Raw genomic sequence first — 22,514 nt, 5'->3', positions numbered from 1 at the left:
GGATATATGCCTTAGACCCAAGCTACTTGGAAGCTAAGGCAAGAGGACTGCTTACGTCCAATAGTTCAAGGTGAGCCTCGGCAACATAACAAGATTCCACAATCAAAAGTTAGGGAAGAGCAGAACAGTCCCCAGAAAGAGCCTGGCAAAAACCATCATCAGTGATGGCTTTGAAACAAAAATTCCTAAAAGCAAAATCGTATCATTCACTACAGCATGGACTGAGAGTCTAACAAGGGTGCCTACCAACTGTGACTGCTTCACACTAAATGAGGCCTGTTTCCCATGCCAAAGAACCTCTACAGGTGTAAAACAAAAAGCAAAAAAACTAAATAATATAGTATTGTCCTCCCTCTCTTCCAAGTGCTCTCAAACTGTATTTAGATGTTTCAATCATGCCAAATTCCCTATGCCAGCAGTTGCTCCTTTCCAACTCTGACCAAAGTCCCTCCCTAGCTTGATCAGTCAAAGCTGAGCCTCAGTAAAGCCATCAAGGAGGTAAAGAGTAGCAAGAAATCAAGTCAAAAATGAATGCACTTACGGAGCGCCAGTGGCTCACACCTGTAATCCTAGCTAGTCAGGAGGCTGAGATCTGAGGATCACGGTTCAAAGCCAGCCTGGGCAGAAAAGTCCATGAAACTCTTATCTCCAATAAACCACCAGAAAACCGGAAGTGGCGCTGTAGCCCAAGTGGTAGAGCACTAGCCTTGAGCTGAAGAGCTGAGGGACAGCGCTCAGGCCCAGAGTTCAAGCCCCACAACCCACAAAAAAAAAAAAAAAATGAATGCACTTCATTAACTCAGCCTCCTACTAGCAGCACCAAGACAGAAGTGCCACTTGAAGGGGGGCACCTTACTAACAGAACTCTTTCTGACACAGTCTTCCAATTCTAAGCACAAACACAGTACCTAACAATCATCTTTGACTGAAGGGCAGGGCTCAGTGACAGAGCATTTGCATAGCATTTTGAGGTCCTAGGTTCCATTCTAAACACCTCCAAGGGCTGGGAAGGTGGCTCAGTGGTAGAGCGCTTGCCTTGCATACTTGAGGCCCGGGGTTCGATTCCTCAGCACAATATAAGCAAAAAAGAAAAAAACTGGAAGTGGCTCTGTGGCTCAAGCCCTAGAGCGCTAGCCTTGAGCAGAAAAGCTGAGGGATAGCGCCCAGGCTGAGTTCAGGCCCATGACTGGACCCAAAAATTAAAAATAAATAAATAAACACCTCCAAAAGAAGAATCACTTGCCTTTATCTCTAAACCAGCCACAGCTCTGAGCCCCTAAACGGTGGCTTTCCTTCACCATCCACACCATAGCAACGGTACTACAGTATCACAGTACCACATACCTGATTGTTCCACTAACCTCCAATCAGCATTTTCCCAAGCCTGTGTTCTCTCATCCCTCTTCCAATGAGCCTCTCCACTAGTATACTTAATATGGAACTTCAGACTTAGGAAAGCTGGTTTTGATAGAAATCTCTACTCATTCTTCGTGTCCTTCAATGATTTAAAAATCTTTGTAATTCAGAGCATACCGAGCCAACAGATTAGGGTGGGAAATGACCATTTAGGAACACTATAACCTAAAGACTACCCCTCCTCTAATTTTATCTCACGGAAGAAACACAACAAAAAAAAACAAAATGGGGGCTGGGAAGGTAGCTCAGTGGTAGAGTGCTTGCTTTGTATGCATGAGGCCCTAGGTTCAATTCCTCAGCACCACATAAGCAGAAAAAACCAGAAGTGGTGTTATGGCTCAAGTGGTAGAGCACTAGCCTTGAGCTGAAGAGCTGAGGGACAGTGCCCAGGCCCAGAGTTCAGGCCCCACGACCGACAGAAAAAAAAAAAAAAAAGTTCCTTCATTTTTTTTTTGGAAGGCTCTAGTTGCCCCAGGTTTGGGAGGGGAGTGAGAGAGAGAGAGAGAGAGAGAGAGAGAGAGAGAGAGAGAGAGAGAGAGAGAGAGAGAGAGAGAGAGAGAGAGAGAGAGAGAGAGAGAGAGAGAGAGAGAGAGAGTGTGTGTGTGTAACTCAGAACCTGGATGCTGTCTCTGTGTCTCTGGGCCTCTTTTTGCTCAAGGCTAGCACCCTATCACTTGAGCCACTTCTGGCTTTTTCTGAGTAGTTTATTACAGATAAGAGTCTCACCTACTTTCTTACCCAAAATGGCTTCAAACCGTGAGCCTCAGATCTCAACCTCCTAATTAATCCTAATTAACTACAGCCAATAATGTGGACTTGAAATAATATGTAAGCATTCCCCAATGACATTTAGTCCTTAAATAACAATTTCAAAAACCTTAAAACCCATACACCCAACAAAACCAGTAGATAGGTATTCTTGTTTTTATTTTTGTTTTTTGGGGTCCGGTCGTGGGGCCTGAACTCTGGGCCTGGGTGCTGTCCCTCAGCTCTTCAGCTCAAGGCTACCGCTCTACCACTTGAGCCACAGTGCCACTCCCGGCTTTTTTCTTCTTGCTTATGTGGTGCTGAGGAATCCAACCCAGGGCCTCATACATGCAAGGCAAGCGCTCTACCACTGAGCCACCTTCCCAGTGGGGGACCCCACTTTTTTTGTCGGTCATGGGGCTTGAACTCTGGGTCTGGGTGCTGTCCCTCAGCTCTTCAGCTCAAGGCTAGCACTCTACCACTTAAGCTACAGTGCCACTTCCCACTTCCGGCTTTTTCTGCTTATGTGTTGCTGAGGAATCCAACCCAGGGCCTCAGGCATGCAAGGCAAGCACTCTACCACTGGCCACCTTCCCAGCCCTAGAAGGGTATTCTTATGCTTTTATCTGCACCACCTTGCTTCCGACCAGCCCCTCTTGGCACCTCTACTTCAGCACTGACTTCATTCCACCTTGCACTAGGTTTCTCCTTCCACAACGCCAACTGGGATAAGTTCTTTTAGGTTAATGTAAAAGACTCTTCAAATACTAGATCAAAACAAAAATACCTTCTTATCTGTCTGAAAGGGCTTCCAAGACCAACAAACCTTCCCCCCTCAGTCTTCCCCTCCTTTGCATTTCCTGAATCTAATCCCCTTACCTCCATTTCTGTTCACCAGGACATCACTAGAACAAAAATGAAATGTTCCCTTCTCTCTGGTACCAGAGAGTGACTCCTGCACTACCTTGCACTTTCTTTTTTTTTTTTGGTCGGTCATGGGGCTTGAACTCTGGGCCTGGGCGCTGTCCCTCAGCTCTTCAGCTCAAGGCGAGCACTCTACCACTTGAGCTACAACGCCACTTCCGGTTTTCTGGTGGTTTATTGGAATAGGAGTCTCACGGTCTCTCCTGCCCGGGCTGGCTTTGAACCGCGATCCTCAGATCTCAGCCTCCTGAATAGCTAGGATTACAGGCGTGAGCCACTAGCGCCCGGCCTACCTTGCACTTTCATCTAAGTTCAAGGTCAAGCATTCCCCAAGGACTCAGACCTCCAATTGATATTATTTAGAGGGAAAATGATTTACCAGCATAAATAAAGTTACAGACTTTTCAGAAGCACATTTATGTTCATGAAGAATATACATTAGCCGGGTATCTGTGGCTAGCTACTCAAGAGGCTAACATCTGAGAATCGAAGTTTGAAGCCAGTGGGAAAAGAAAATCCTCAGCATTCATATTTCAAAAAGTGGAGATGTGGCTTAAATAGTAAAGTATAAGCCTTGGACAAAAAAAGCTGAGCAAGAGGCCCTGAATTCAAGACCCAGTATCAGCACACACATACATACAAAAAAGAATATACATGAGGTACCTGTGGCTCCCTAGCTACTCCCTATAATCTTATCTACTCAGAAGTGTGAGATCTAAGAACTGAAGTTTGTAGCCAGGCAGGCAAATCCTTGAGACTCTTCAGCTCCATTTAAACACAAAAAGCTAGAAGAGAGGAGGTATGATTCCAAATAGTAGAGTACTAGCCATAAGCAGAAAAAGGTAAGTAAGAGCTGGCAGTCCAGAATTCAAGCCCAACTACTGGCACCAAAAAAAAAAAAAAAAAAAAAAAAAATTAATTGCATATTGTTCAACATTCAACTAAAAAAAAAAAAATTTTTTTTTTTTTTAATCCGGTCGTGGGGCCTGAACTCTGGGCCTGGGTGCTGTCCCTCAGCTCTTCAGCTCAAGGCTAGTGCTCTACCACTTGAGCCACAGCGCCACTTCCGGCTTTTTGCTTTTTGCTTATGTGGTGCTGAGGAATCGAACCCAGGGGCTCAGGCATGCAAGGCAAGCGCTCTACCACTGAGCCACCTTCCCAGCCCATCAACTAAAAAATTTTATATGTATTTCATATCATATAAATTCAAAAGTCAGTAAAAGATTATCCTAGAAATAAAATTCTGAAAAGGCAAAGTATAGTTTTAATTTCTTCTTAATACCTAATTAAGTCTATTCCTAAAAGACTTAAAATAATATGTAAGCTTTAAAACCAAAAATAAGTTGGGTTATTTTGAGGGGAGAGAATACAATCATAATATTCAATGCACATCCTAGGAAATTAAGAAAATTGAACCAAGCACCGGTTGCTCACATCGGTAATCCTATCTACTCAGAAGGCTGAGATCTGAGGATTGCAGTTCAAAGCTCCAAAGCTCGCATGGACAGAAAAGTCATCGTGAAACTCCTCTCTCCAATTAATCACTCAAAAACTGAATTTGGCAACTGTGGTAAGTTGTAGAGTGTTAGCCTTAAGCACAAAGAGGCTCGGGGACTGCCCAGACCCTGAGTTCAAGCCCAACAACCAAGGGGGGGGTGGGGGGCGGGGGAAGGAAATAGAAAGAGAAAAACAAAAACAAAAAAACACTGGTCAGGCCAGTGCTAAGAAATTAGCAGCATACTGACTAAATACTCAAAGAACTTCACTAAATTAAAAAAAAAAAATCAGTGTGGCTTTTTAACTTTTTTCCCTAGCAGTACTGGGTATAGAACAAAGGACCACATACATGCTAGGAAATGTTCTACCACAGAACTACATCATCAGCCTCTCAAACAGGCTTTGCAATCACCTCTAACAACAGCATGAACAGGCCTGACAGCTCTACACATTCATAACCACACTGCAAACATCCTGATAGAAAAAGTATCACTGGCACCCAGAATTGAATGGCAGGATTCTGACTTCTGAGGCATATTAGCCTCAGTACCTTCTCCTTCCCTGACACTAGCAAAATGAGGCTCTCTGAGTCAAGTTCCATGTCCTGTCTCCTCACACGTTCTATGCACTGAGAAAGGAATTCAACTCAGTGTCTGCCAGGATCTGAATTTCTATTCTCACCCTCAATCCAATCATATTTTAAAATATTACAAAATGAAGTAAAGGAACCACAGGAATTTATTTCACCAATTATATTATGAACTTCTAGACAGCGAAGATCCACATACTTCCCATCATAGTGACAACTAAACGATGACTAGTTTAAAACACAAGGGCTGAAAGGGACAAAGAGTTAAACCCTCCCCCCCTTCATTTATACAGTGTTAAGGAGTAAAACCAGAGCAGAAACCCCTGATGTCCATTTATAATTTCTTCCTAACTCCTGGCATAAGTTGAAGAGGACTCACAGGTAATAAATAATGACAATGTACTATCAGTTTCTCATATTACACACTTCCCCCTATATCAGGACTGAAAATAACAACTCAAATGCCTTACCATCCTTGTTAACAGCAGTGACTTTGGCCCGGTAAAATCGACAATCAGACCAACAAGCAAGCACCTGTTCGTTTATTTGAAATTCCTAAAAAAAATTAAAATAAAAGATCCTGTTATCACCTAAATTTCGTAGAATGTACATTGTACCAGAATTCATAAGAGATTGGATAGATAAGAGAATGGGAAGGGAATGAGCTACTGAAATGTAGGAATAAGATTCTGATGTTCAGCATAGGGAGTTAGAAGAAGAAGGCTGTGAGACACAAGACCTCTCCAAGCCAGGGAGATCTGGGCAGGCACAGCACAATTCTGAGACTAACCCTCCCCTATCTAGGATATATATTGAAAGCAAGTCTTAAGAGCCCAGGGACACCAAGGAGCACACTCCATTCAAGAGCTGGAGAGAATAAAGCTATTTCATCTTCAGGGAGGCAGCATTCATGCTATTTAACACTATTCACATTTCCACAAAGGTCTTTTGCCAAGGGAAGCACCTTTCATATGTTGTACTATCTTCCCAACACATAGTTTGCATTGATAAATTATGTAGAATGAGTACTGAATAATCAAAAGGAACACTATTGAACAAGCCCAAATTAAAAGAAAAAAATAAATAAAACAAAAAAGGCCAGCTAGAGATCAAGTTCCCTGGTGAAGGTTAAAATAGAAAACAGAATCCAGGCTGAAGCAAATCCAAAGTGGAAAGACTACTACAGATGTTTCCATATGTACTTAAAAAACATAAAACTAATCCTCTATTATATGTCATATTGCAGTCAATAAAAGCTCCAGGCACAATGATAAAATTTAGAAAGCAGAAATATAGTCCAATTGATTCCAAATTCTTCAAGGCTTATAAGAGACCTTGCATATGAAACTAACACAGAATCCATGCATAAAATTGTTGTTATTTAATAAAAGAGAGCAGATCAGCTTAATAAATGATCTAGAATATCCAGTATACATACAGTATTCTAGACACAGTTGCTCTAAAATTCATTTATTCATTAGCCTTTCAACAAATACTTGCTGAGGACATATTATGTGCCAGGCAGCATTCTAGAGGCCAGAAAAATGATGGTATAAAAGACAAGTAATCATTAATCATCAATATGGCCTCAGGGGAATTAAGTTTAGGAGCTGTTAATATCAATCACATTAAACAAATGAAGACTAGAATTCTTCAAGAGCCCCAGGTATGCTGGCTGTTGGTGGCCTGTACTTCTAGCTACTCAGGAAGCTGAGATCTGAGGATAAAGGTTCAAAGCCAGCCCAGGCAGAAAAGTCTGTGAGACTCTTATCTCCAATTAACCACCAGAAAACTGGAAGTAGAGCTATGGCTCAAAATGGTAGAGTGCTGGTCTTAAGCAAGAATGCTTACATATGGTGGCTAGGCCCTGAAGTCAAGCTCCATGACTGAACAAAAACAAAAACAAAAACACAAAAGAAAGAGCCCTAGGCACCACAGAGATCTCAGGGTTACAACTACAAGCCAAAAGAAGGACTGTGCAGCAGCTATTAAGTTTCACAAAAGAACATTAAATTGCCCAACGGCTGTCCCTGCTCATTATAGCCCCCCAGCCTTGTTACTCACAGAAGATCCATCCTCTTCTTGTAAGCCCTCTTTCCTCAGCTGTATTTTCTCTAAAGGGCGTAAATAAGGACTGTCCCAACAGAACCACTCATCATAACGATGGTTCCAACGCTTAAAATGGATGAGTACTTTTCCTTCTTCGTAGTCAATGTCTTCTATGTGAGCTGGATACCTAAGCCAGAAAGAAATTGAAATTCCTTTAACACCCACCCAAAACAGCATCCTTCTAAATCTGTTCCCATAGAAGCATATTCCCAAAAGTATTGAAGTCCTAACATTTACAAATGCTACATAATTGGACCAGATAACAAATTATGGAGGGCAAAAGACCAGGGTTCAAATTTCATCCTAAATATTTATCTTGTCCCCTGCCTCTTCCTGTGACCTCTCTGCTTCCTGGCCGCCATTAAGTACACAGCTGTCCTCTGCAGTGCCCTTCCTCCATGATGTTTCTGCCTTGAGATGAGCCTAAAAGTAATGGAGCCAACCAACAACCATGGACAGAAACCTCAGAAACTGTAAGGAAAACCTTTTTCTCCTTTAACTTGTTGCTCCCAGCTATGTATTACAGTTAATATCAAACAGAATAGGATGAAAATGGCCAAAAGTTAGAGAAAGAATGACACCAAACCAAAATTCCTCAGAAACTTTTTGAGCATGTACTCTAAAAGCTAGGAATTGTGCTAGGACTTGGAAATGTAGAACCAAATCTATTAAGATGTGTGACATAGCTGAGCACAGTGACACACCTGACATATACACCTGACATAAACGGGAAATCTAAGTTCTGGGGAGGCTGAGGCAGGAGGATTACATGTTCAAAGCCAGCTGCATAGTGAGCCGTAGGCCAGCAGTAGAAAGACCTACTGGGGGGGGAAAAAAAAAAAGAAGCTGGGAGCCAGTGGCTCATACCTATATCCTAGCTACTCAGGAGGCTGAGACCTGAGGATTGTGGTTCAAAGCCAGCCTTGGCAGAAAAGGCTATGAGGCTATCTCCAATAAACCACTCCGAAAATGAGAAGTGGTGCTGTGGCTCAAGTAGTAGAATGCTAGCCCTGAGCTGAATAGGTGAGGGACAGCAACCAGGCTCAGAGTTCAAACCCCATGACCGACAAAAAAAAAAAAAAAAGAGAGAGGAGGAGGAAAAAAAAAGGAAGAGGAGGAAGAGGGAAAGAAGAGAGGAAAGGGAAGGAAGAGAAGATAGACCCTAAGATACAAAACAGGGGCTGGGAAGGTGGCTCAGTGGTAGAGCGCTTGCCTTGCATGCATGAGGCCCTGGGTTCGATTCCCCAGCACCACATAAGCAAAAAGAAAAAAAAGCTGGAAGTGGCGCTGTGGTTCAAGTGGTAGAGTGCTAGCCTTGAGCTGAAGAGCTGAGGGACAGCCAGGCCCAGAGTTCAGGCCCCACGACCAGACCCCCCACACCCCCCCAAAAAAAAGATACAAAACAGACTGGCTTTTCAAGTTCTGAGACATATTCCCATATCCAGTCTGCTTCCTTTACCTGTAAACAATAGCCCTGCCTACTCTTTCCAGACAACAACCTTAAACTGTAGTCATGCTACAGGAGAACCCATGTCCTTCCTATCTGTGTCAGATTGCTGCTTACTCCCTTCATAGAATTGACCAATCTATAATCATTTCATTTGCTTCTGTTTACTTGATTATGTAAATGCTGCATTCCCAGGGGATAAAGCACCTCTAAAGGCATCTACCTCTTATTTATTACAGTATCCTCAGAAGAGTAACCTGTGTCTACAAGTGCAAGTAATTGTAATTACAACAAAGAATGACAGCTGCAATTACAGAAGACTCCTTAAAGTAGGATACAGATGATCAAAAGGCAGAAGAGAGGACCAAAGGTGGCCCAGACAACTTGGGGTTGTGGCACATCTGATCTCAAGTCAGAAGGATGAGTAGGCATTTTTCAGGTGGTCAAGAATGCAATGAAGCTGGGTGCCAATGGCTCACACCTATAATCCTAGCTACTTGGGAGGCTGAGATCTGAGGATCCTGGTTCCAAGTCAGCCCAGGCAGCAAAGTTCACGAGACTCTAATCTCCAATAAACCACTAGAAAAACCAGAAGTAGCGCTGTGGCTCAAGTGGTAGAGTGCTAGCCTTGAGCTGAAGAGCTGAGGGAGAACACCCAGGCCCAGAGTTCAAGTCCCACGACCAACAAAATGAAAAAAAGAAAAAAAAAAAATGCAGTGAAGTTGGGGAGTATTTCGGGAAAAGGATATGGCATGAATAATAGCACACCCAGAGGTAAGAGCACACGACAAAGAAGTTTGAGAAATTAAAGATGAGAAAAGAAACAGCAAGTCTGTGTAGTGGATCCTGGATCCTGCTGGAACCTTATGGATAGACAGATAGGCTTTAAGTGAAGGTTGCAGTCCATGTCCTGGGATATTGGCAAACAGAGTTGTTGATCCCCAGGTCTCCATGAGGAATGTTTCAATTGTACTTTACATAATCTGGATATCACTTCCCAACTGAGTTCCCATAAATGTCACAAAAACACTGATGTAACAAAAGGTCAAAACTGAATGCCAGTGGTTTACACCCTAGCATCTCAGAAAATTGAGATCTGAGGATGGAAGTTCAAAGCTATTCCAAGCAGGAAAGGCTGTGAGACTCTTATCTCCAATTAACCATAAAAAAGCAAGAAGTGGTGCTGTGGCTCAAGTGGCCACTAGCCTTGTGAAAAAAAGGTTGTGGACAGGGCTCAGGCCCTGAGTTAAAGCCCCAGGACCAGCACAATAAACCACAAAAAACAAAAACAAAAACACCAAGATCAGAAGCTAAAGTTCCAAACCCAGTGAAGGGTTTTCTGCTCTTAATTTGATTTCACATGTAAATAACCTTGTAGTGATGCATCAGTAGAAGTACTTTCTGTCTTAGCTACCTAAAAGTCCATCTAGTAGCTAGCACAGAATTGTCTATTTTCACCCAGGGTTGGTTTAAGGCATTCAGGCTGCTTCCAGACTGTTCCTTATATAAATAGCCTTTCTGCAATAGACCACTCATCTTGCTTCAGCAATCAGAGTATGCCTCTATTTCTGGCTTGGGGCATACACCAGAAGCCAAAGATTTCTATGCACAAAAGTAACAATCTAAGCCATCACCAGTTAGAGAGAGGATGAGAAAGGAAGATATATTTAGTGAAAGACAAAGAGTTGACTATTAGGCTGCAGGAAAATTGCTGTTTGGCATGTCTTCTCTTTCCTTACCCTTTCACTACTTTCTTTTCTTTTTTGGTTGGTTGTAGGGCTTGAACTCTGGGCCTGGTGACTATCCCTCAGCTTTTCAGTTCAAGGCCAGCTCTACCACTTGAGCCACAGAGCCACTTCTGGTCTTCTGGTGGTTAAATGGAGTTAAGATTCTCATGGAAGCAGGGTGCCAGTGGCTAACGCCTGTAATCCTAGCTACTCAGGAGGCTGAGATCTGAGGATCACAGATCAAAGCCAGCCCGGGCAGGAAAGTCCATGAGACTCTTATCTCCAATAAAACACTAGAAAACCAGAAGTGGCGCTGTGGCTCAAGTTGTAGAGAGCCTGCCTTGAGCTAAATAGCACAAGGACAGCGCTCAAGCCCAGAGTTCAAGCCCCACGACCTACTGAAATAAAAAAAAACGTCTCATGGACTTTCCCGCCTAGGATAGCTTTGAACCATGATTGTCAGATCTCAACCTCCTGAATAGCTAGGATTATAGGTGTAAACTACCAGCACCCTGGCATCCTTTCACTACTTTCATTAGTCAACATTTGACACTTCTAACAGGATTTAAATTCATTTTCCCTCCCTTATCTCAGTAATCTTTCACTAGGAGCAGTGAATAGAGAGCCAGAAACCCTTCCATGAATAAGAAGCAGAGGCCTGAAGCAGTGCTGCTACTCAGTAAATCCTCAGTGTCTGAAAGAACAGAACCACTTGATGATTCCTAACAGAGATGTGAATATCTTTCCCTGCTTTCAACCTTCCCTTCCAGTTGCAGCTCCCATCATTCCTACTCTATTCCCTCTGAACTCTCAAGGACATACCATGTTCTTTCAAGCCCTGGATTTGTTTTTTTGTTGTTTTGTGGTAGCCCTGGGGCTTGAACTCTGGGCCTGGGTGATGTCTCTTGAGCTTCTTTTGCTCAAGGCTAGCACTCTACCACATAAGCCACAGGTCCACCTCCAGATATATAGATATAGATATAGAGAGGGAAAGTAACAGTCTCATGGACTTTCCTGCCCAGACTGGCTTCAAAAGACCTAAGCCTCCTGAGTAGCTAGGATTACAAGTGTGAGCCACCAAAACCCAGCTAAAACCCTGAACATTTGTTAAGGACCTGTTACTTCTGCTACACTTACTCTCATCCTGAATATAATTTAAATATATGCTCAACTTCCTGGCCCCTCTCTCTCCATCACAACTACCTCAAAACCCTGGTTACCTCAAACTTTCCACATTCTCCATTCCTGTACCCACCAGGACTTTGAACATAGCCAGAAAAAAATAGGCTGCTAGGGTTCATTTTATTGATTTTATTTTTTATTTTGCTGGTCCTGGGGCTTGAACTCTGGGCATGGGCTCTGTTCCTGGGCTCCTTTTGCTCAAGGCTAGCACTCTACCACATAAGCTACAGTGCTACTTCTGGCTTTATCTGTGATTAATTAGAGATATGAGTCTCATGGACTTTCCTGCCCAGACTAGCTTTGAACCTTGATCCTCAAATCTCAGTCTCCTGAATAGCTAGGATTACAGGAGTGAGTCACGGGCACTCGGCTTTAGGGCTCACTGTGTGTGTGTGTGTGTGTGTGTGTGTGTGTGTGTGTGTGTGTGTGTGTGTGTGTGTGTGTGTGTGTGTGTGTGTGTGTGTGTGTGTGTGTGTGTGTGTGTGTGTGTGTGTGTGTGTGTGCCAGTGTGTGTGTGTGTGTGTGTGTGTGTGCGCGCGCCAATCCCGGGGTTTAAACTCAGGGTCTGGCACTATCCCGTTACTCAAGGCTAGCACTCTACCACTCAAGCCACAGCGCCACTTCAGGCATTTTCTGTTTATGTGGTACTGAGAAATCAACCCCCAGGGCTTCATGCATGCTAGGCAAGCACTCTACCAGTAAGCCACATTCCCAGCCCATAGGGCTCACTTTAAATGAAGAGCATTCAATAACTAGTACATGTGTAGGACAAGTAGAAAAGGTCAAAAGCTATGTACATATGACCATTAAGATGATGTTAAGCGAAATGAACCCCAAGTATCTTTTTTCTTTCTTGCTATTGTTTCTAACTTATTTATAATGTACCATGTGATTTTTTTGTTTGATTGTTCTTCCCCCATGTATAACCCCCGTTTTCACTGTATTTAATGTCAGTGCCCTGTATCTTGGATATACACTTCTCTAATTCGGGGAGGGGAAGGGAAAAAACAAAATGCTTAAATAGGGATACAGGTTGACCCATTATAACAATGAGATGTACAAGACACTATGTTGAAAACAAACTTTACAACTTTGTCAGGGAGGGGGGTAGATGTAGAGGTGGGAAGGAAGGTATGGTAGGGGAAAAACAGAGGAGGCAACAATACTCGATAGGAAATGTACTAATTACCTTACTCATGTAACTGTAACCCCTCTGTGCAGTATTTTTACAATAAAAAACATACAAAAAAATAAATAAATGAAGAACATTCTTCTGGAGAAGAAGGAGCTTATGTGACTGTATGAGAAAATAAAAGGACTTCTCTGAGGTATCCAAAATGATCTAGTGCTTGATTTCAGTGGTTATGGAAGGCTATACATATGTAAAAGTTATCATAACTGGTAACCAATGGCTTACATCTATGATCCTAGCTACTCAAGATGGTGAGTTCTAAGGATCATGGTTTGAAACCAGCCTAGACAGTAAAGTTCATAAGACTGTCTCCAACTAACCACAAAAAAAGCTTCAAATAAGGGCTGGGAATGTGGCTCAGTGGTAGAGCGCTTGCCTTGCATGCCTGAGGCCCTGGGTTCAATTCCTCAGCACCACATAAGCAAAAAGAAAAAAGCCGGAAGTGGTACTGTGGCTCAAGTGGTAGAGTGCTAGCCTTGAGCTGAAGAGCTGAGGGACAGCGCCCAGGCCCAGAGTTCAGGCCCCATGACCGGACCCAAAAAAAAAGGAAAAAAAGAAAAAAGCCGGAAGTGGCGCTGTGGCTCAAGTGGTAGAGTGCTAGCCTTGAGCTGAAGAGCTGAGGGACAGCGGCCAGGCCCAGAGATCAGGTCCCACAACTGGACCAAAAAAAAACAAAACAAAACAAACAAAAAAAAAAATATATATATATATATATATATATATATATTATAAAACGCTGGTGGCTCACGCCTGTAATCCTAGCTACTCAGGAGGCTGAGATCTGAGGATCTCGGCTCAAAGCCAGCCGGGGCAGGAGAGACCGTGAGACTCCTATCTCCAATAAACCACCAGAAAACCGGAAGTGGCGCTGTAGCTCAAGTGGTAGAGCACTCGCCTTGAGCTGAAGAGCTGAGGGACAGCGCCCAGGCCCAGAGTTCAAGCCCCACGACCCACAAAAAAAAAAAAAAGAAAAAAGCTGAAAGTGGCCCCGTGGCTCAAGTGGTAGTGTGCTAGCCTTGAGCTGAAGAGCTGAGGGACAGCGCACAGGCCTAGAGTTCAGGCCCCACAACCGGACCCAAAAAAAAAAAAAAAAGCTACAAGTAGAGCTATAACTCAAGTGGGAAAGCTCCAGCCTTGGCCAAAAAAGTTAAGGGACAGTTTTCAGGTCCTGGTTCAAGCCCCAGGGCTAGCAAAATAATAATAATAATAAATCCAAACCCCACCCCACTAGATATGAATACACCAAATATTCAGATTTTTTTTTCAGCAGGGTCCCACTATATAACCCACGCTGATCCCAAACTTATAGTACCTCTGTCTCCGGTCCTGAGTGCTAAGATTACAGATGTGTACCACAAGCTTGATCTAATACCTAGATCTTATTTTTCAATTCCATTTTATAATAAATGGAATTGAGGCTCAGAGAAATGTTTGATTCTAGGTTAGGGAAGGAAATATATAAGGAAAATCTGGAATAAATTTCAGAGCCAGAAAGGAGTTGTTAAAAACACACATAGTGGTAATAGATATGTCAAACAGACCAAGGAATTAACTGAAAGAGCTGCCAACAGAACAATATTTGCAATAAATTAAGTGGTACTGGATTATAACCCAAACCTTAAGGAATACACTGATACAGATAATCTGAATATCTGAATAAACAAATGAATAAAAATGTCTGTGAATAATTTATGCAATGCTTCTCTCAAAATAATCAACCAAAAGTTTCTGCTTTTTATATGTAGAAGCACATAGTGACTACCTTCCAAAATGTGTGGGAAGGAAGAAAAGAAGTAACAGTGGAGAAACCAGAGAGGTGACCAAGGTGAATATCAACAAGTATAAACCACAGTGACAGTAAGTACTGTTAATATGGTGTGATAACAATACTTCATATCTTCCTCTCCAAAATCCCTCTCAAAACAAAGCCCATCTGAGGGATAATTTATGCATACCAATTTGTTGTGATCTGTATACCTCCACTGAATGTCAGTTCCTAAAGACCACACTATGCCTATCCCAATCTTACCTATATCGTCAGCATCTGGCAGAAAATGAATGATTTGGCTTCAAAAGTCATCTTGTAAAGACTTCTGAATGATCACATGTGACATTTTTCTCTCAGTTTTTTTTTTACATGAACTTTGTACAGAGTAATATCTCCTGGTGACATAATTAATTTGAGGACTTCATTCTCTATTCTAGGGACAGGACTCAACTTGGGATTGAAGTCATACTCTAGGGGATTGGAAGAATAGCTCAGTGATAGAGCAACTTAGCAAGAACAAAGCCCTAACTTCAATTCTAAGCACTTGTGTACTAGCGTTTAACTTTAGGCAACCTAATTAACTGCTGAGTTTGTTTCCTCACATACAAAATGGGAATAATAAATGTACCCTATTCACTTTGAAGTTCCTGCCAGAACAGAAAGACATACCTCTGCATGATAAAAACCAGCCAGTGAGTGGACTTCTTGCCTACTGGCTGCCCACTGGCTATACTCCCAGTTGTCTTTGTGGGGATGGAAGCATGGCTGAATTGGTAGAGCACCAGCCAATGAGCAAAGTGTCAGATACCAAGTTCCAGTCCCAATATCGCAACAAAAAAAGAAAAGGAAAGCTCTTTATGCCTTAACCCCTCTTGAAACCAGACAATTCAGATAGACTCCTCTCTGTTTTCAGGGCCATCTTTAAATAAATCTATTTCTCTTCCACCAAATCAAAATAAAAACAAAAAAGTACCTAATTCATAAAATTGTGAGACATTACATGCAAAGCTTTTAGATTTGTGCCTAATACAGTACAAATCATTAAATGTGAGACAATAAAAAAGACAGAAATATATAAATATATTGATTAATAACCCTTGTCAATCAATGCTATAAGCCAAAAACAATGGCTCATCTCTGTGAGCTTCTTGAGGGACCTGTGACTTTGTCTTTATTACTCAGTACACAGTATAATGCCTGACTCACCACAGACATTTAGTACATGTTTACAGAAAACAAAAAAAAGACTTCTTTTAAAAAATGGTATAAGAATTGAAGAAGTATGAACATAAACATTCAGACATGATCTTACAAATAATTCTATTGAAAAACAAACAAAAGAATGTGAACACATTACAAAACTCAAAAATTTTAAATCATTTGTAGGTGAAATCAAAGAAAACTGTGATCGCTGGAAACAAAGTAATGTAAACATGCCAAAAGACTGGAAAGCAATACACAAAAGGAGCTTTTTCACTGTGTTCATAGGAAGAACAGCAAAGGCCAGCTTACTGCTTGGGGTAGATAGTGCACTCCTGACAGATGACAAGGAGAAGGTGGGAGGCATTAGGCAGAGCAAACAGCTTGCCTTCTATCTACTCCAAAGTTAGATTTGGGGGTATTTTGTGACAAGCTCTTATTATGTAGCCCAGGCTATCCCAGAACTTGCTGTGTAGCTTCATCAAACTCACAAAGCTCCTACTTTCTCTTCTATGTACTGGGATTATAAGCAAGAGCCACCATGCCAAACCTGAAATACGCATTTTTATCAATATTCTACAGTGGGCTTGCCTAGTATATATTCCCGGGGTTTAATCCCCATCAGAGGAAGGCACAAAGAGGGGAAGAGAGGAGCAGGGAGAGAGGAAAGAGAAAGGAGAAAGGGGAGAAAGAAAAAAGGGGAAAAAAGAAAGGAGGAAAAGGAGAAAAGATAAAAGAGAAGTAAGGAGAGAAATGTTGGTTCAGAGGGTAATGCACATATTAAGGCCAAGTACTAACCAGGCACTGGTGGCTCACACCTGTAATCCTAGCTACTCAGGAAGCTGGACCTGAGGATCTCAGTTCAAAGCCAGCCAGGTAAAAAAGTCCATGAGACTCTTTATCTCCAATTAACCACCAGAAAACCAAGAGTACCACTATGGCTTAAATGGTAGAGCAGTCGCCTTGAGTTGAAGAGCTGAAGGACAGAGCCCAGGCCCAGAGTTCAAGCCCCACGACAAACACAAAAAAAAAAAAAAGGAGGGGGACTGGGAAGGTGGCTCAGTAGAAGATTGAGGGGGGAAGGTTCGTTGGTCTTGGAAGCCCTTTCAGACAGATAAGAGGGTATTTTTGTTTTCATCTAGTATTTGAAGTCTTTTACATTAACCTAAAACAACTTATCCCAGCTGGCATTGTGGAAGGAGAAACCTGGTGCAAGGTGGAATGAAGTCAGTGCTGAAGTGGAGGTGCCAAGAGGGGCAGGGCAGAAGCAAGGTGGTGCAGATAAAAGCATAAGAATACCCTTCTAGGGCTGGGAAGGTGGCTCAGTGGTAGAGCGCTTGCCTTGCATGCTCGAGGCCCTGGGTTCGATTCCTCAGCACCGCATAAGCAAAAAGAAAAAAGCCGGAAGTGGTACTGTGGCTCAAGTGGTAGAGCGCTAGCCTTGAGCTGAAGAGCTGAGGGACAGCACCCAGGCCCAGAGTTCAGGCCCCACGACCAGACCCAAAAAAAAAAAAAAAAAAGAATACCCTTCTAGGGCTGGGAAGGTGGCCAGTAGTAGAATACTTGCCTTGCATGCATGAGGCCCTGGGTTGGATTCCTTAGCACCACATAAGCAGAAAAAGCTGGAAGTGGGAAGTGGCACTGTAGCTTAAGTGGTAGAGTGCTAGCCTTGAGCTGAAGAGCTGAGGGACAGCACCCAGACCCAGAGTTCAAGCCCCATGACCGACAAAAAAAGTGGGGTCCCCCACTGGGAAGGTGGCTCAGTGGTAGAGCGCTTGCTTTGCATGCATGAGGCCCTGGGTTCGATTCCTCAACACCACATACGCAGAAAAAGATGGAAATGGTGCTGTGGCTCAAGTGATAGAGTGCTAGCCTTGAGATGAAGAGCTGAGGGACAATGCCCAGGCCCAGGCCTGGGCCCGAGTTCAGGCCCCATGACGGACAAAAAAAAAAAAAAAAGTACTAATTATCTGACTTATGCAACTGTAACCCCTCTATATATCATCTTTATAATAACAATAAAACAAAAAAAATTTTGGGGGGGTCCGGTTGTGGGGCCTGAACTCTGGGCCTGGGTGCTGTCCCTCAGCTCTTCAGCTCAAGGCTAGCGCTCTACCACTTGAGCCACAGCGCCACTTCCGGCTTTTTTCTTTTTGCTTATGTGGTGCTGAGGAATCGAACCCAGGACCTCATGCATGCAAGGCAAGCGCTCTACCACTGAGCCACCTTCCCAGCCCCAACAAAAAAATTTTAAACATACTTTTCTTAATGTGAGTTTGGGTCAAAGAAAACTGGAAGTGATTACCTAAGAAATAGTCTTGCAGATAAGGTGATGTTAGAGAAATGAACCCTAAGATATGTATTCAAAAGTTTTTTTTCTTTCATGCGATTGTTTCTAACACATTTATAAGATTCTTTGTTGCTTTGTATGTCCCTTCCCCACAGTATAACCCCTGCTTTCACTGTATTTGATGTAGGTATAATTTGTGGAGGGGAAGGAGAAAAACAAATCGTTTAAATAGGGATACAGGTGGACCCATTGCAACAATGAGATGTACAAGTCGTTATGTCGAAAACGAACTTTACAACTTTGGTGGAGGGGGGAGAGTGGGGAGGATTGGGGGGGCAGGGGAGGATGGAAAGGTACGGGAAGGGGAAACAAAGGAGGAGGCTACAATGCTTGATAAGAAATGTACTCATTATCTTGCCCATGTAATTGTAACCCCTCTGTACAGTATTTTCACAATAAATTAAAAAAAAAAAAAAAAGAATAGTTTTTTTTTTTTTTTTTTTGTAGGTCATGGGGCTTGAACTCTGGGCCTGGGCGCTGTCCCTGCGTTCTTCAGCTCAAGGCGAGCGTTTTACCTCTTAAGCCACAGCACCACTTCTGGTTTTCTAGTGGTTTATTGGAGATCAGAGTCTCACGGACTTTTCTGCCCAGGCTGGCTTTGAACCTCGATCCTCAGATCTCAGCCTCCTAAGTAGCTAGGATTAGAGGCGTGAGGCACCGGCGCCGAGCTTATGAAATAGTCTTGCATATGAACATGGACAGACATTTACAGGGATATACATAGTAGCATTGTGTAATAAATTAAAAACAAAGGGGCTGGGAAGGTGGCTCAGTGGTAGAGCACTTGCCTTGCATGCATAAGCCCTGGGTTCGATTCCTCAGCACCACATAAGAAAAAAGAAAAAAGCCGGAAGTGGCGCTGTGGCTCAAGTGGTAGAGCGCTAGTCTTGAGCTGAAGAGCTGAGGGACAGTGCCCAGGCCCAGAGCCAAAAAAAAAAATTAAAATATTTAAAAAATTAAAAACAAGAAGCAGCCTGGCACTAATGGCTCACACCTATAATCCTAGTTATTCAGAAGACTGAGATCTAAGGATCACAGTTCAAATCCAGCCTGGGCAGGAAAGTCCGTGAGACACTTATCTCCAATAAACCACTAGAAAATCGGAAGTGGCACTGTGGCTCAAGCAGTAGAGCGCTCACTTGAGCTGAAGAGCGCAGGGACAGCACCTAAGCCCAGAGTCCAAGCCCCATGACAAAAAAAAAAAAAGCCAGCCTGCAGGAACCCAGAGTTCAAGCCCCACAACCGACAAAAAAAAAAAAAAACAAGAATCTAAATGTCCATCAGTAGGGGCCTAAATAAAAATATGTTATAATAGGTCCCATGGTTAACTAGTGTATGTTTAGGACAAGCAGAAAAGGTCAAAAGCTATGCATATATGACCATATAAGATGATGCTAAGCAAAATAAACCAAGATAGGGACACAAGGGTTTTTATCTTTTTTGCTGTTGTTTTTAATGTATTATAATGTACTATGTGATTTTTTTTGTTTTGTATGTTCTTCCCCCATGGTATAACCCCTGTTTTCACTGTATTTGATTCTGGTGCCCTGCATCTTGTATATACATTTTTCTGATTTGGGGAGAGAAGGGAAATACCAAAATGCTGAAATAAGGATACAGAATGACCCTACTGTAACAACAAACTTTACAACTTTGGTGGGGGGAAGTTGGGGAGGTGGAGAGGAAAGGGATGGTAGGGGAAAAACAAAGGAGGGGGTAACAATGCTCGATAGGAAATGGATTCATTACCTTGCTCATGTAACTGTAACCCCTCTATACAGTATCTTTACAATAAAAAATATATTAAAAAAAAAGAAAGAAAACAAATGATATATTCATGAAACTCTAAACAGAATTTAGGGTAAATATTTTATTATCACATAGGAAAATCACAAACATGTTGGATATAAAAAGTAAGTTTTGCCCAGTGTCTGTGGTTCATGCCTATAATCCTAGCTACTTAGGAGGCTGAGATCTGAAGATCACAGTTCACAGCCAGCCCAGGTTGAAAAGTCCCCCTGAGACTCTCATCTTCAACTAACCACTAGAAAACTGGAAGTAGCGTTATGTCTCAAAGTGGTAGAACACTAGCCTTGAACAAAGAGAGAGCAGGAACAGTGCCCAGGCCCTGAGTTCAAGCCCCTGAGTTCAAGAATGGCAAAGATAGGGCTGGGAAGGTGGCTCAGTGGTAGAGTGCTTGCCTTGCATGCATGAGGCCCTGGGTTGATTCCTCAGCACCACATAAGCAAAAAAACCTGGAAGTGGCACTGTGGTTCAAGTGGTAGAGCGCTAGCCTTGAGCTGAAGAGCTGAGGGACAGTGCCCAGGCCCAGAGTTCAGGCCCCACAACCAACGACAAAAAAAAAAAAAAAATGGGAAAGACAGATGGAAGGGAGGGAGGGAGGGTAGGAGGAAGAAGGCAGGAAGGAGAAAGAAAAGTGAATTACAGCTGAGCACCTGGCTGTAATCCTAGCTACTTGGGAGGTTGAAATCTGAGGATTATGGTTCAAAATCAACCTGGGCAGGAAAGTCTGAGACTCTTTTTTATTTTTTTTTTTTTTTTGGGGGGGGGGTGGGTCAGTCCTGGAGCCCTGCACTGTGGACCTGGGCTCTTCCGCTCAAGGCTTGCGCTCTACCGCTTGAACCACAGGTCCACTTATGGCTTTTTCTGCTTATGTGGTGCTAAGGAATCAAACCCAAAGGGCTTCACACATAGTGAGGCAAGCACTCTACCACTGTGCCACCTTCCCAGCCATTCATGAAGCTCATGACAATTAACTACTAAAAAAGGCAGAAGTAGAGCTATGGCTCAAGTGGTAGACCACCAGCCCTAAGCACAGGGAAAGCACCCAGGCTCAAGCCCCAGGACCTGAATACATAAAGAAATAAAGAAATAAATGTAAACTATAGAGAGGATACAATCTGATACCATTTACATGGGTTTTAAGGTTGTTGTGGGTTTTTTTGGTTGGTTTTTTTTTTCTGTTTTTTTTTTGGGTCCAGTCGTGGGGCCTGAACTCTGGGCCTGGGCACTGTCCCTCAGCTCTTCAGCTCAAGGCTAGTGCTCTACCACTTGAGACACAGCGCCACTTCCGGCTTTTTTTCTTTTTGCTTATGTGGTGCTGGGGAATCGAACCCAGGGCCTCATGCATGCAAGGCAAGCGCTTTACCACTGAGCCACCTTCCCAGCCCGTTTTTTTTTTTTTAACTGAGGCAGAATTTTTTTTTAAGTCAACATTTGTTTTTATTAGGAACCCACATGTTTCTCACAATTCAGGCTTCCTTCCTACAGCCTTCTCAAACCATTCTTTTTAGAAGTTGTAGAATCTTTTTACTGTTTATAAGTCAATGTTTTATATTATACAATTTCCAGTTTTGATTGTGAAAACGATAGTTCCCTATTCCTAGGCCTCTGAAGCACTGGCAGTGCATCAGGTACCTCCCCTATGGGTTCTTCCCTATAATTCATTTGTAAGTTAAGGCCCAAAACATATGGATAGAAGCTATTCAACAATTTCTCCCTCTCTCCGGCTCTCAATGCCTTTTTTTTTTTTTTAAGTTTTATTGTTATTATAAAGGTGATGTAGAAAGGGGTTACACTTACATAAGTCAGGTAAAGAATACATTTCTTGGGGCTGGGAAGGTGGTAGAGCACTTGCCTTGCATGCCTGAGTCCCTGGGTTCGATTCCTCAGCACCACATAAGCAAAAAGAAAAAAGCCGGAAGTGGTGCTGTGGCTCAAGTGGTAGAGTGTTAGCCTTGAGCTGAAGAGCTAAGGGACAGAGCCCAGGCCCAGAGTTCAGGCCCCACGACCGGACCAAAAAAAATTTTTAAAAATTTAAAAAAAAAAAAGAATACATTTCTTTCTGGGCAATGCTCGCCTTAGTCTCCCCAGTTTTACCTTCCATCCCACCCCCAAGTTGTTGGACAGTTCATTTTCAACAGTGCCTAGTTTATACCACTGCTGCATTTGTTCACCCTTTGTCCCTCCATTTCTGTCCCCCTACCACCCTCCCAAAGATAGATAAATGAACTAACAAGACAAAAAATAGCAAAAAAGAAAAAACCTCTGTTTCCACTTCCTGAAGTTCAGTTTGATAATTTTTTTTTTTTTTGTCAGTCGTGGAGCTTGAACTCTGGGCTTGGGTGCTGTCCCTCAGTGTTTCAGCTCAAGGCAAGCACTGTACCACTTGAGCTACAGCGCCACTTCCGGTTTTCTGGTGGTTTATTAGAGATAAGAGTCTCATGGACTTTCCTGCCCGGACTGGCTTTGATCCTCAGATCTCAGACTCCTGAGTAGCTAGGATTACAGGCGTGAGCCACCAGCACTCGGCTATAAATATTAGTTTTTATGATCAAATACACAT

General features: G+C 42.9%; 1 protein-coding gene across 3 annotated transcripts in view; it reads right to left on the bottom strand.

Moving 5' to 3' along the window:
• The window catches only part of Phf20 (PHD finger protein 20), a 104,880-nt gene that overhangs the window by 53,823 nt on the left and 28,543 nt on the right, over positions 1 to 22,514 (bottom strand). For all 3 annotated transcript variants that reach the window (XM_042694360.1, XM_042694361.1, XM_042694362.1), the window contains exons 3-4: positions 7,238 to 7,409; positions 5,644 to 5,728 (exon numbers count right to left, since the gene is read on the bottom strand). In XM_042694360.1, the coding sequence (XP_042550294.1) occupies positions 5,644 to 5,728; positions 7,238 to 7,409 (257 nt within the window). The remainder of the gene's footprint in view (positions 1 to 5,643; positions 5,729 to 7,237; positions 7,410 to 22,514) is intronic.

The sequence above is a fragment of the Dipodomys spectabilis genome, unplaced genomic scaffold (assembly GCF_019054845.1).
Source record: "Dipodomys spectabilis isolate Male_0828 unplaced genomic scaffold, ASM1905484v1 ptg000175l, whole genome shotgun sequence".
Lineage (NCBI taxonomy): Eukaryota > Metazoa > Chordata > Mammalia > Rodentia > Heteromyidae > Dipodomys > Dipodomys spectabilis.
The sequence above is the reverse complement of the archived record's forward strand: the minus strand, read 5'-3'. Positions and strand labels throughout refer to the sequence as shown.